The sequence below is a fragment of the Marmota flaviventris genome, chromosome 2 (genome assembly GCF_047511675.1).
Source record: "Marmota flaviventris isolate mMarFla1 chromosome 2, mMarFla1.hap1, whole genome shotgun sequence".
Lineage (NCBI taxonomy): Eukaryota > Metazoa > Chordata > Mammalia > Rodentia > Sciuridae > Marmota > Marmota flaviventris.
This window is the reverse complement of record NC_092499.1, coordinates 93111929-93126011: the sequence shown is the minus strand read 5'-3', so window position 1 is coordinate 93126011 and position 14083 is coordinate 93111929. Positions and strand designations below refer to the sequence as shown.

General features: G+C 40.1%; 1 protein-coding gene across 1 annotated transcript; it reads right to left on the bottom strand.

The window, feature by feature from the left end:
• Nucleotides 1-1304: 1304 nt before the first annotated feature.
• B2m (beta-2-microglobulin) lies at nt 1305-10888 on the bottom strand. Its single transcript, XM_027925098.2, has 4 exons — nt 10773-10888; nt 4946-5224; nt 4396-4441; nt 1305-3245 (listed from the first exon to the last, which is right to left on the bottom strand). The coding sequence occupies exons 1-3, from the start codon at nt 10849-10851 to the stop codon at nt 4428-4430; spliced, it is 372 nt and encodes a 123-aa protein (XP_027780899.1). The 5' UTR covers nt 10852-10888; the 3' UTR covers nt 1305-3245; nt 4396-4427.
• Nucleotides 10889-14083: the final 3195 nt, after the last annotated feature.

Genomic DNA, 14083 nt, shown 5'->3' with positions numbered 1-14083 from the left:
TGAACTGGTGATCCTCCTGCCCCAGCCTCCCGAGCCACTGAGATTATAGGCATGCGCCACGACACCCAGCAAGAGGATGAACTTTGACAGGCAGAACTAGAATCTCCTGAAAATGCGATTAGACTTCATGAATTCCCTATGTAAAAAGGTTATTCTCAAAATTCCTGATGCTGACAAAAGGAAGTTTTGCCTGCAGGTCCATCCTTGGAGGAACTGTTAAGAGTAAGGGGTGGGGTTATAGCTCAGTGGTAGAGCACTTGCCTAACTATACCAGTAAGGCCCTGATTTGATCCTCAGCATTACATAAAAATAAAATGATTAAAAGTATTGTGTCCATGTACAACTAAAAAATATTTTTAAAAAAATAAAGAGGGGCTTGGGTTGTGGCTCAGCAGTAGAGTGCTCGCCTAGCACATGCAAGGCCCTAGGTTCGATCCTCAGCACCACATAAAAGTAAATAAATAAAGCAAAGGTATTGTGACCGTGTACAACTAAAAAACTTTTAAAATAAATAAATAAATAAAGAGTTAGTGAGGACCATCTTGTTGTCTAAAGCCTATTAGGAAAAATGATTCAGCAGTTCAGTGCTAAGAAATTTTCCTATATTTCCCTGCTGTAGTTTTAGATAATTTGTTCTAATTAGCTGTGCAAATAAAGAACCACTGAAAGTAAATGGCATCGCCTAGAGCTTTACATCTTACAGAGACATTCTCATTATTATCACCTTCTCAGAACAACCTTGGGAACGCTGCCAGGTGAGTAGATACTCCATATTTATTGAACAAAAAAATTGAATGAATAAATGAATTGTGACATAGGAATAATTGTCCCATTTTGTGGATATGATGACTCTATTAGTCAGCTTTGTATCATAACAAAACACCTGACACAGTCTACTTAATAAAAAGATTTATTTAGTTTATTGTTTTTCTAAAAAGCATAGCCCAGGCTCTGTGATGAAGGCTGACTCTTTGTCTGCATCACCACATGGTGAATTTGAATACAGTAATTCTCGTGGTGCCAATAGCAATGAAAGGAGTGCATGCAGGAGAAAACAAGTGATTGATCTCAAGCCAGAAGCAGATAGCATAGGAGGGGCTAGGCATCCTCTTTTCATAGTAAACCGCTCAGAAGAACCCAAGAGGTCTCATGGGAACTACCTTCTGAGAGCATACACCCAGTGACCTAAAGACATTGCTCTAGGCCCCACTGTCGGAGACCAGCTCCAACAGGGGGTCTCAGGAGACGAAAGGATGGTGAGGAGTCGGCGAAAGGGGGGTGGAGAAACAACACAGACACCAAAGTGAAGGTGTTGATCCCAATCTTTACTTGTGAAGTTGATCATATATACTTTTCATTTTGGCAGGCTCACAGTACTTTGTAGGTTACAAAACAGGAATCATTATTCAAAGAAACAAAATATTAAGTAGCTACAATTAGAAGAACGTATCTTGGCTTATGCAAAAGCAAGCATTTGTACTTTCAGTTCGCGTTTTGCTTTGAGCTGTTTCTGCTTAGTTAACTTTTAATAATAGTTACAAATGTCCCAAACTATTGGCCTATACCTTGACTATTCTTTCTTGACTTACTGACTGGAAACGGTGCCATGGTTATGGCAAGTGGTTGACTTGTTATTAATTTTAATCAAACAAGAGTAAGAGCACAAACCATTGTGCACAGGAACAAGAACAAGTTGCCCAGTACTAAGCACTAATCTGTCTTCTTAACATTAATTTTTCTTCTCTAGATTTTAATTTAATTTCTCAAAAACTTCCTTGGCAGGAATACAGGGAGTTTTTCATTAGACATTAACAATTTACGCTCCACAGCTGAATCATTGCATTTAGAGCAAACAGATCTATTCTTTAGAAGTAGTTGCATTAATTGGGAAAGTCATGTTTTTTCCTTCATACTTAATTTTCATATGAGAAGTCGCAACTATACTTATTAAAGGAATACAAAAACAAACCAGCCCATTCCCAGAAACATACTGCGCTCCTCCAGAGGATGGACGCCTTGCGCCATCCTCCTCAGTAGGACCTTGCCATTGCCTGAGTCAGGGGAGGGGCGCAGCACCCCACCTCTCAAAGGTTCCACCACCTCCCCAAACTGCCACCCTGGAAATCAAGACTCTAACCACAATGGACTTTTGAGGACACAATTAAGCCATATCCAACCTAAGATTGGGTCAGGAATTTTCCAGTTCCCTTTGTGAAATTAGGATTCAAACTTAGTTCTGAGCCTACTGGTATTCAAATTCTAATGCTAACCCCTTAGAAACTTTGAAGTTGTAATGGGAGTTTGGGATTACATGTGTTAGGGGCCCACCAGAGGAATTTAATAGGAAACTCACAGTAGCAACTGATGCCCCAATTCAGATCTGCCCCAGTGAGCCAGTTCCCAGCTTTTGCCTATTGTGCCAACAATTAGCACCTGTACATTGCTTGAGGATACTGGAGAGAACTGGAAATTTTAAGTTTCATGCCATCCCATAGCCTGATATAGCCAAAGACAGGCTGTTGTGGATTACCAAAAGCCAGATCCTTTGCTTTGAGGCAGGACAAATTCTAAGGTGTGTTCTTTGTTATATAGAGGTCCCTGTGGGAAAAGGCTGTGTGGAAACTTCTAATATCACACCCTCACTTGGCTTCTGTCCTTCGCCATCCACTGCTTTACTGCTTTTCTTCCCCCATAAAAGCCCTTTCTTAATGCACCACAGTGATGTGCAGGCTTCAATTGTGCCCTTGTGCTTCACCAACAAGATATAAATATATCTTCAGTTATATTTTTTAATCATCTATATTGTGGAGAACTAAAGGTGAATAACTACATCCAGTTAATGAGAGATATATGGAGTTTCCTACAGGATTAAGGCTTGATATATGATCAACTCTTACATTCAATTATATTTACTAGTTCGTTTGTTTTTTCTATCAGCCCTTCTTGTGGAACTCCAAAATATAAAAATGGCTTTTATGCATAAGGTTTCCAATCAAAGTAGTCATAGATAGTTTATTATTTCTTATAAGACACCTATTACCCAAATGTTAGTCTATAATTTCTGAATTTTTTTCTGGACACCAGGGAGAGACAAACACAAGGATAGTTCCTAAAGTAGAATTATTAAGAAGACTACTATTACATCATTGCAACTTCCTACGTGCATAAAGTGTATTTGCATATCAACTTGAGAAAGAAAGAAAATAATTCGAAATTAGTCCAGTCCAAATAAAGCATCTTCAGTCCTGAAAGAAAGAAAAAAGAAAAGGAAAAAAATTTGTGAATGCATTTACTTTATTTGGATTACAGATCCCACCATCAATTTGTCTAACTTCTTCAATGTAGGTCACCTTTTTAGAAGTGGCTACAGAAAATTTTCAAAACCCATTACAAAGAACATATCCCAGTAATTTATTCTATCAGTGCTCCCAAAATCTTAGAGGAAAGAATTCTAATATTAGAGTTTATGTCCTGGCTTTGCCATTTAATAACTGTATGACTGTGCAGATAACCCAACTTCTCTTAAATAAATTTTTCTGTCCTAAAGATAATAGATTTGAATGGGTTTTCAGCATCAAGATATCCTGGGCAGTAAAATTTCATTGAAAAGCTGAATTTTCTACCACTACTGGAATGCAGCTGAAGATATCAAGAAGTCAAAGTTTCTCCTTCTTTCATGCTTCTAGAGCTCCTTGTAATTACATCTATTATAGATTTTTACAGGGAATATAAACCAGTCTGTTTCCATTTCTTTCCTCAAGTGGCTAGGAGCTTCTTCAAGGCAAACAGAGCACCCACACACTGAGACTGAACAAGAAACTGAAAGAATAGGACATCTGCAGAACTGTGTCACCCCTCTCTTCTGGATGAAGAACAAAACAACTGCTATGTGTTTTTTGTTTTTCTTTTGAGATGAGGTCTCTCACTAAATTGCTGAGGCCAGTTTCAAACGTGCAATCTTCTTGCCTTAGCCTCCTGAGTAGCTGGAGATTACAGGCATTCACCACCATGTCCAGTGTGAGAATAATTCATTTTTGAGGTCTTTTTCTATGCAGAAACGCCTGATATGAAAATGACAGAAGAAAGATCAAACCCTTGCAGGTGGTGTGGGTAATCAGCTGCCTCTATCCAGCCACATCTCACTGGCAGCTCCTCTGTCTTCCTGTTACAGGGTCAGTGATGCTGACAGAGTCACACCTGGGACCACAGGCCTTCCTCATGCCATTCCACAGGAGAAAGGAATATGACCCAGGAATGTGACTCAAAGAATTCTTTACCTGCTAACATGCTACCTTAGTTAATGTCCTCCATACAGTGAAGATTATCATGTTAGAGTTGTCTCTAAATAGTCCCTAGGATAATAAACAAAAACATTTCTTAAAGTCAAAAACCCACCTCTGTGTTGTTGGTTAGTCCCAGGATGCTGGTTAGTTGTCTCGGTCTATGAAAAAGAAAATGGGAAACATTAAGCTTTACTTTTTAAGATACTATGTACTAACAAATGTCCCAAACTGTGTAGCTTTGAACACTTGTAGACCCAATCCTGCCTACTGGCCTCAGAGCCAAACCCAGCCAGTATTAAAGGAGTCCAGGTTTCTAGGTGTCAGGACAGTGGGATTTATAGGCGAAGACCTGTGCCTCCCTGTGATGCTTCTTGGTGCCAAGTGTCCATAAGGCTGCCAGAAAAGCTAGAGGAAGCCAACAGTGGTAAGAAGCACTGGGAGTGCTGCTGCTACTCCCTGCTCTCACTACGAGGACCCCACTGGCTCAGGGAATATGCCATGCAGAAGTCTCTCAGAAGGTGCCACTCATCAGTGCTTTAGAAACACTCCCTGACAATCCCAGTATACAATTTTTTTTTTTTTTTAAATACAGAAAAAGCTTTAAGCTGTGACTCTACTTAGGAATAACTTTCAACAGCTAAGGAAAAAACCTGAAAACTTACCCCACTTCACTATCTTGGGCTCCTTCAGAGTTTCATGTGTAACTCTGCATGCGTATTCATCTTTATCATTGGGGGTGAATTCAGTGTGCACCAGAAGATAGAAGGACCAGTCCTTGCTGAAAGAGAGGTCCGACTGCTCGACTTTTTCTATCTTCTGTCCGTTTTTCAACAGATCTATTTGAATCTGGGGTGGATGAAACCCAGATACGTAGCAGTTGAGGAAGTTCGGTTTTCCATTCTCAGCTGGGTGCCGTGTATAAACTTGAATTTTCGGAGAACCTGAGAAACATCAGGGAAAGACAAAATAAATTTGTCAAGAGTATTTTACTTGGAGCTAACTCGGTCTCAAGTTAGGCACCAAAGGTTAAATTTGACCTATTTGTCCGGATGCCATTTCCACTCTGGCCAAATGAGTTTCTACTCTCCCAATAGGCTACTCTATTTCGTGAAACAGAGTAGAACTTACTATGTTTCCCACATAATTGTTCTCTATATGCTTTTTGAGTTTTGTTTGTTGGCTTGTTTGGTTTTAGTCTCGTTTTGTTTTCTAGCTGATTTCTACCAGTATCTTTGGTTACTGGAAATTATTTTAAAGAAACTTTCTGGGCAGCTCTCAAGAATATTTAATGTCCTCTCAGTACCCATTGAATTTCTTAATACATCACTCAAGGTCCCAACCTACTTTTCAAACTTCATTTCTCATTTAATATACCCTGCATAGAAGCTACATCAAATTATTCACGCTGTTGTACACTACTTCAACCCCTTACATTTTCTTTCCTATGTTTACCCACTTCCTTTTTGGTTCCTGCTTCTGCCTACATCTATGCCCATCTGACTTCCTAATGTATAATAAGTGTCTAGTACAGTGACTAGCACACAGCAATTGCTCTGTAAGTAGCAGAAGTTATTATTATTACCTCCTGGCTCAGCTTCCTATGCAAATCAAGCCAACATATGTTGAGACCAAACATAACCTGTTTATTCCTGCCCAGTGTTTATATGTCAAATCTCTGATTACATGAGCTAGAAAACAAAGAAACAAAAATGACTAAGTCCCTAAGCAAATTCGCGAGACCCTGTCTCAAAATTAAAAAAATATAAAGGACTGGTGATGTAGCTCAGTGGTAAAGCTCGCCTGGGTTCAATTCCCAGTTTAAAAAAAAAAAAAATTAGCCGGATGCAGTGGCGAGCCTGCCTATAATCCCAGCGGCTCGGGAGGCTGAGACAGGAGGATCTGAGTTAAAAGCCAGCCTCAGCAACTTAGCAAGGCACTTAGCAACTCAGAGAGACCCTGTCTCTAAATAAAATATATTTTTAAAAAAGTCTGGGGATGTGGCTCAGTAGTTAAGCATCCCTGGGTTCAATCCCTAGTATCAAAAACCAAAACAACAACAACAAAAAAAATTAAATGCCTACAAGAGTTGGTTTTATCCCCAATACCAACACCACAAAGAAATAGAAAAAAAGCAAAAAAGCATTTATTTTGTTCAGGGGTCAGAACACAACTTCATCCTGCCCAGAATTCTCTCTTTGAATGAAGCAGGCAGAATTTTGCAAGAATATCACTATAATGTCTTCTAGGATAAAGACAATATCGAGCTAGGTTTGAATTTGGCCAAGATCTGTGGGCTCAGTCACTTACTAGCCTTGTGACTTCGGGAGAATTACTTAAGTTTCCAAAGCTTAACTGAAAAATTAATCCATGCCTACAGTAAAACAAAAAAACTCACATACAAACATGGGGAAAATAGATCTTTAGAGGCAATCAACATTGAATATTTCTTGTGTATTTTCCAGAAATGAACTAGGTATCTTCTTTGGAATTTTTCAAAATGACTTTTTTACTGGTACTTTATAATTATACATAATAGTGAGATTCATTATGCTATATATTGGTACTAGCACATAATATAATTTGATCAATCCAGGGCAATCCCTATTGGGTCCTTTCAAACCCTATGTGAGCTGTCTCTTTTCTTCTCACTTGAAAAAAATCTTACTCTTTTATATTCACTCTTACTTGTCTTTGGATTTCATTCTTCAAAATCTTGAGACAAGAAGTTGAAGTCTCTGGCAGGGAGCTAGGATCAGCTGTAACATTACATACAGCAGCAGAGGCTGAAAATCTCATTTCATCTTTTGGGGGTTTGTCCAGGATTCTTGGAAGGCATGATCCCTGTCTAATGTATACCTGACCAATCACCCACCAACGGTCACCATGGATCCCGGATACACAAGATATCAAGCTACAAATGGCCGTACAGATGGAATCCAAGATGAACTCCCCATCTACCAGGGACCCTTAGATAGGCTCCCATAGGAAGTAACCAGAGTGGTCATCACCCCTATCCCTAATGGCAGTTAGGGGCTCTTCTTCAGAGGGAGGAAATGAATAAGATAGAATAGGATAGATAGGATGGATGGATAGATAGATAGATAGATAGATAGATAGAAAAACAGGCAGTTAAGAAAATGGGCCCCTGAAAAAGAGGTTTCTCTACATGAACAGGCTACTTCATGAAATATAGGAACATTCCAAACATTCCAGCCAACTCCTTTGTTCCAGAACAGTGGGAAAAATGAGATGGGCCAGATCTGAGTGAAGGTTACAGACTTAAGGGCTAACCAACAATAGCCTTAGCACTTTTCCTGATTAGCACAGAAATTGATCAATGCCCCTACCCCTTGACTAGTACACTTAAGTGGCAACCCCTATCGGGTCCCCTCTCGGCCTGTAGGAGCTATGTCTCTTTTCTTCTCACTTCAATAAATCCTACTCTTCAATACTCAAAAAAAAAAATTTTTTTTTGATCCATCTCATTCCCCAGTAACTTTTCTTTCCCTCCCTCTGAATATATGTATATCATATATATACGTGTGTGTATATGTGTATGTGTGGTGTGTGTGTGTGTGTGTGTGTGTATATATATATATATTTTAGAGACAGGTTCTCACTAAGTTGCTTAGGGCCTTGCTAAGTTACTGAAGTTGGCTTTGTACATTCAATCCTCTTGCCTCAGCTTCCCAAGGCACTGGGATTATAGGCATGTGCCACCCTGCCTGGCATTCTTCCTTCTATTTTCATGAGATTCCATATTCTTGCTCTGCATATGAGAGAAAAGATTTGAACCTTAATTTTCTGAGTCTAACTTATTTCAGTTAGCATGATGTTCTCCAAATTCCATCCATTTCCCCACAAATAACAATTTCACTTTTTTGTGTGTGTCTGAGTAAAACTCCATTGTGTATGTATGTAGGTATAGTGTACCAGAAAATGTGGGGTGTGTGTGTGTGTGTGTGTGTGTGTATCTCACTGAGTTGCTTAAGGCCTTGCTAAATTGCTGAGGCATCAACCACCTGCCCTGCACCATTCATAGTCCTTTTTTTTTTTTTTTTTTTTTAATTCCTGGTCTTTTAAGGAATCTCCATACTGCTTTCTAAAGTGGTTGTACTAATTTGCATTCCCATCAACAATGTATCAGTGTATATTTTCCCTCACATCCTCACAGCAATTTTTATTTCTTTTTTTAATTTTTCAGTACTGGGGATAGAACCCAAGGGCACTTTAGCAATGAGTTACACCCCCAGCTCTTTTTAAGTTGCTGAGGGCCTTGGAAAGTTGCTGGGGCTGGCCTCTGATCTTCCTGCTTCAGCCTCCTGAGTCACTGAGATTATAGGCATGGGCCACCATGCCCAGCTGTTCTGTGTATTCTTGGTGATTGCCATTCTAACTGAGATGAGATGAATTCTCAGTGTTTTTGTTGTTGTTGTTTGTTTGTTTAGTTGTAGATGGACATCATACCTTATTTTCTTTATTTTTATGTGGCACTGAGGATCAAACCCAGTGCCTCATGCATGCTAGGCAAGTGTGCTACCACGGAGTTACAACCCTAGCCCTCTCAGTATACTTTTGATTTGCATTTCCCTGATTGCTAAGTATGTTGAATATTTTTTCATATGTTAGCCATTTGTATTTGTTCTTTTGAGAAATATCTATGTAGATCATTTACCCATTTATTAATTGGGCTATTAGCTTGCTTATTGTTTTGGGTGTTTTTTGAGTTCTTTATATATTCAGAATAAGATTTTTAAATGTCAGGTTGCTATTTTTTTAAATGACACCTATCATCACTAGATACATTATTCTTTATTTTGTAAATAAATTTTATTCAAATTAATTACCATTTTCTTATGATCAAAACACTGTTTCACAGGGGATTTGTAAGGGAAAAAGTTGAGAAGTTCCAATTTGTCACCGAGTATTTAAAAAGCGCACAAAATCCTGGGTGTCCGGATGAGTCTTGGTAACCATCTTGAATTACCCTTACCTCCCTGACTTTGACCAATAGTCATGTTTTCAAAACTGAAAGTGGAGGCTTCCTATATCTTGGAAAGAACCAGGCAAGTTGCCAAAAAGGAAGCTCTCTATGAAGAAAAGGCAAGGAGGGCCCTTGATCACCCATCTTGCTTCAGAGAACTTAACACAGGAAGATGAGGAGGCAGGTTTCTGAAAAAACGGTCACACCCAGCCCCATGAAGGTTCATGTCTGTAATCCCAGCGACTGGGAAGGCTGAAGCAGGAGGATTGCAAAATGGAGACCAGCCTCAGCAATTTGGCTACGCCCTAAACAATTTAGCAGTACTGTGACTTTAAAATGTAAAGTAAAAAGGGCTGGGTATGTAACTCAGTGGTAAAACACCTCTAGGGAAGAAAGTGGAGAGGGAAGACGAGAAGAGGGAAGAGAAGGAGAAAAAGAAAAAGAAAAAAAGATGGGTTACAACCAAAATGCCTAGCTACCTACCACAAAGGCACTGGTCAGGCTCAATTTCAATCCTAATTGTTATTTATCGCCTGTGATTAAGTGGCTTAAAATTTTGGTGCCCCAGGTCGACCCCAGAAGCTTAGTGAGACCCTAAGCAAGTTAGCAAGCCCCTGTCTCTAAATTAAAAAACAAACAAACAAAAACAGAAAGGTCTAGGGATATAAGGTTAGTGATAAAGTGCTCTTAGTTTCAATCTCCAGTACAATCAATAAATAAATCTTGATACCCCAGTTTTCTCAGGTGCTTGATTCGGGTAATCATAGTATTTACATCCATTTTCAAAGTTAATTCACATAGGGCTGAGAGTGTGGCTCCGTGGTAGAGCACTTTCCTGAGCATGCACAATGCCCTGGGTTCAATCCCAAACACCGTTGGGAAAAAAAAGCAACACTGATATAAAGTATGTACAGTCCTTGGCATACAGCAAACTGTAATAACGGGTAGCTTTTAGAATTATTAATAAAGCAACAAGTAATGAGAACAGCGTTTGCGCGCCTTGGTTTGGTGCCACTGGATCATTAGAAGAAAGTGTACCTAGCCGGGCGCTTCCAGTCTGAAGGAAGCAGAGTTGTCGCGGTTTGTCTTCCCGTGGGTTGTGTCTTCCACGTACCCCAGACACCGGTTTCCACTCATTCACAGCCCCCAACTCCGTGTCTCTGGGACTGGCCTATTCGCCCCATCCTACCGCTGCGCTCCGGGAGCCAGAGGAGGTGCGAAGTGGGGAGGAAAACCCTCTCCATCTCGGGGGGGGCTCTAAAACTTACCCAAACCCGCAAACTCGGTCAAGATCCACCTTGTCCCAGCAGCCAGAGGTCTCCCTCGATCCTCCAGCAAAGGAGCAAGAAGTAGGCGTTCTGGGCTTTCACTCCCTTCCTAATCCCCCGCCACGCCACGATTTACGTAGAGACCGAGCCCTGGTCCCCACTCTGGGAAGAACTTGGAGTTAGAGTTAAGAGACTGCCAAAGGATCACAGAGGGTGGTGTTAAGAAGAGACACTTACGCGGGTCAGCGTCCAGACCGGTCAGAAAGAGTAGCATGAACAAGGCCAACGCCACCGCCACCGCCACGGAGCGAGACATTGCGACTCGAGCAAAGTCAAACGCAAAATGCAAGCCCGGCGGGGCGCGTCCACTTAAATTCCTTGAGCACACAGCCAATCAGGACCCGGCCCGCGGGGCGCGTCACCAGTCTCCTAGCTTGCGACGCCGGGCCAGGTTAGAGAGAGGGATTTTCCCCTTTTCAGTTTCATTTTCTCATAAAGTCTCGTGATGTTTAGAATGGCAATAGGTTGGACTGTACATAGACGTCCTCTGATCTGGGGTACGCGCCTCGGTTTGGGGTATCAGGCCACCCATCCTAGATTCTGGCTGGAAGTGCCTTTATCCAGGGCCCTTCCAGAGATGCTAAAAGATTTGCTAACTGTGCCCCTGTCAGTGAAAAACCTAGAACCTGATGTTTTCATTCTTGGAAAATGATGTCCAGAAAGATTAAGAGCGCTAAGCAGTGACCGACAGAACTCAAACTTTGGTTGATAACTACAGCCCAGGAATACATTGGGAGGTTTCAGGATTCTCTGCTCAAGGGGTTAAAAAAAAAAAATCAGGAACCAGAGAACTGTTCAGATCTAGGACTTTTCTTGCTTCTTGAAAAGGTTTAGGGAAGAGGTTTTGTTTGTTTTTTTATTGGGGATTGAACCCAGGGTATCTTTACCACTGAGTCACATTCCCAGCCCTTTTTATTTTTTAAATTGAGATAGGATTTCACTGAATTGCTTAAGGCCTCACTAATTGTTAAGGTTGGCCTTGAATTTGAGACCCTTCTGCCTCAGTGTTTCTAATCCATAGGATTACAGGTGAACCACCACACCCCGCTGGGAAAAGTTTGTTTTTGGAAAGTTCTGTGCAGAGAACTTCCTTCTTGAATCTTCACTATTGTTTAGGTAACTTTCTTTGTTCAGTTGATTTGTGTGTATAGGGGTGGGGGTTGGGGTTGGGGTGGTGACCACTGACAGTAAAAGTAATAACTACTTAGAGCTGGAGAGTTTCCAGATCTCTTCAGGTATTTCATTACCTTGGCATTACCAACCTACACAACAGTGCTTGGGCCATAGTAGGTATTCTGTAAACTGAATGAGTGAATCCATTAATAAACTTTAGGTCATAGAATTATCCCTATTCATTTTATGGACAGGGAAAATAAAGGCTAAGAGGATGTCCAGATTCCCTTGGCATTCATGTTTTATTCACTTAGAAGACCAGAGCCTGGGCAATTTTAGTGAAACTTTGAATTGCATCTGCCATAGGTCCAAGAAGAAAGTTCACCCCTGACAGTAAGAGCATGACAATGATGAGCAAACTAAGAAAACCTATACTCTAAGATAGTATGAATAAGTGAGCAAGGAGTGGTGTCACACACCTGTAATCTCAGTGACTCAGGAAGCTGAAGCAGGAGGATATCAAATTCAAGGCCAGCCTCAGCAATTTAGGGAGGCTCTCATCAACTTGGTGAGACCCTGTCTGAAAATAAAAAATACCAACAATGGGGATGTGACTCAGTGGTTAAGCACCCCTGGGTTCAATTCCCAGTACCAAAAAATAAAATAAATAAGGTGATGCCATTACAAGGGGCCAAGTCCACACTAGTCTTTACAGAGTAGAACATTGAAAGAAGGAAGTGGACCATGGACACCAAGAGTAGCCCATATCTTGGAAATCCCCATAGTGTCAGTTTAAAGGGAATTGATTGCACTGGGCTTCCCCAAGGAGAAGAACAAATAACTTCTGGATTTCTTTTATAATATTTTTTTAACTTTAAATAATCCCTATTGTCGAGGTCATGTCTAAACTAGAGAAAGTGGAATACTCTCCACAGATTTAAGGTAATGAGATAATGCACAGAGAGATCCTTTAACAGTGGCCTAGCATATAGTAGTGTTCGGTAATGTTTAATAAGAACTATAATTATTAATGTTATTTCACTAGTTTTCCTATCAGCTCTTTTTGAAATACAAGAATAATTGTAATGTATGAAGTTATGAGTTAACACACCACCCTCCCAACATCACCCTTTAAAAATCTCATTTAAGATGCTTAAAGACTAAAATATTAGTGTTGAATTGTACTGGAAAACTGTAGTGTTGAATTGTACTAGAAAAATGCTTTAGGAATATAGAAAAGGACAGGGTTTTGTTTGTTTGTTTTCTTGCCTCCAGTTTCTTTTTTTCTATGTCACAGAAAAATACTAAACTTAAAATTCATTAAAGATAGATTCTGGTATATTCACTTAGGAAGCCAATTTAAAAGTCAATTAAAAAACAACAACAGGGATTGGGGTTGTGGCTCAGCAGTAAAGCGTTTGCCTAGCATGTGCAAGGCCCTGGGTTCGATCCTCAGCACCAAACAAAAATAAATAAAATAAAGGTATTGTGTCCAACTACAACTAAGAAATAAATATTTAAAAAAAAAAAAAAAAAGACTGGCACTAAGGAACATGCCTATAGTCAGCTATATGAGAGGCTGAGGTCACTTGAGCCCAGGAGTTTAAAGTGGATCTGGGCAACCAAGTGAGACCCTGTCTTAAAACAAAAACAAAGAGCCATAGGAAAGACAGAGAAAATTTTGTTTCTCAATCTTCTGAATGTGGGAAATCTCTGTATTTTTCTTGGATTTTCATTTATGACATTCTTCAAATAGTGAGGATGAAAAGAGAATAAAACTATTTTTTTTTTTTTAAAAAGAGCACTGTTTTCTTGGTGGGGAGCAAACTTTGGAAATGTACAAACATGACAATTGAAGAGTGTTATTACCTGGGAGACTAACAGATGGCTTGTGTGTGTGTGTGTGTGTGTTTTGCCTGTATGAATTTCTTTAAAACTTTTTGCAGGGGCTGGGGATGTGGCTCAAGCGGTAGTGCGCTCGCCTGGCGTGCGTGTGGCCCGGGTTCGATCCTCAGCACCACATACAAACAAAGATGTTGTGTCCGCCAAAAGCTAAAATGAATATTTAAAAAATTAAAAAAAAAAAAAACTTTTTGCAGTGAACATTTATACAAAAAAAAAAAAAAAAAAAAAATCACCAGGTGCTGCCCATGCCTGTATTCCCATCAACTCAGGAGGCTGAGGCAAGAGGATTGCAAGTTCAAAGCCAGCCTCAGCAACTTAGTGAGGCCCTATGTCACATAGCAAGACCCTGTCTCAAAATGAAAAAAATAAAAAATAAATGTTGGCAAGAATGCAGAAGAGTCAGAATGCTCATGCACTTCTAGTAAGAAGGTAAAATGGTATAAACACTTGGAAAGCAATTTGATAATTTT

Excerpts from the sequence above, each read along its gene's own strand:
- B2m (XM_027925098.2), bottom strand. The coding sequence starts at position 10,851 with ATGTCTCGCTCCGTGGCGGTGGCGGTGGCGTTGGCCTTGTTCATGCTA. Across the intron at positions 5,225-10,772 it reads CGGTCTGGACGCTGACCCGC|GTTCTCCGAAAATTCAAGTT; the intron begins GTAAGTGTCTCT and ends GATGTTTCTCAG.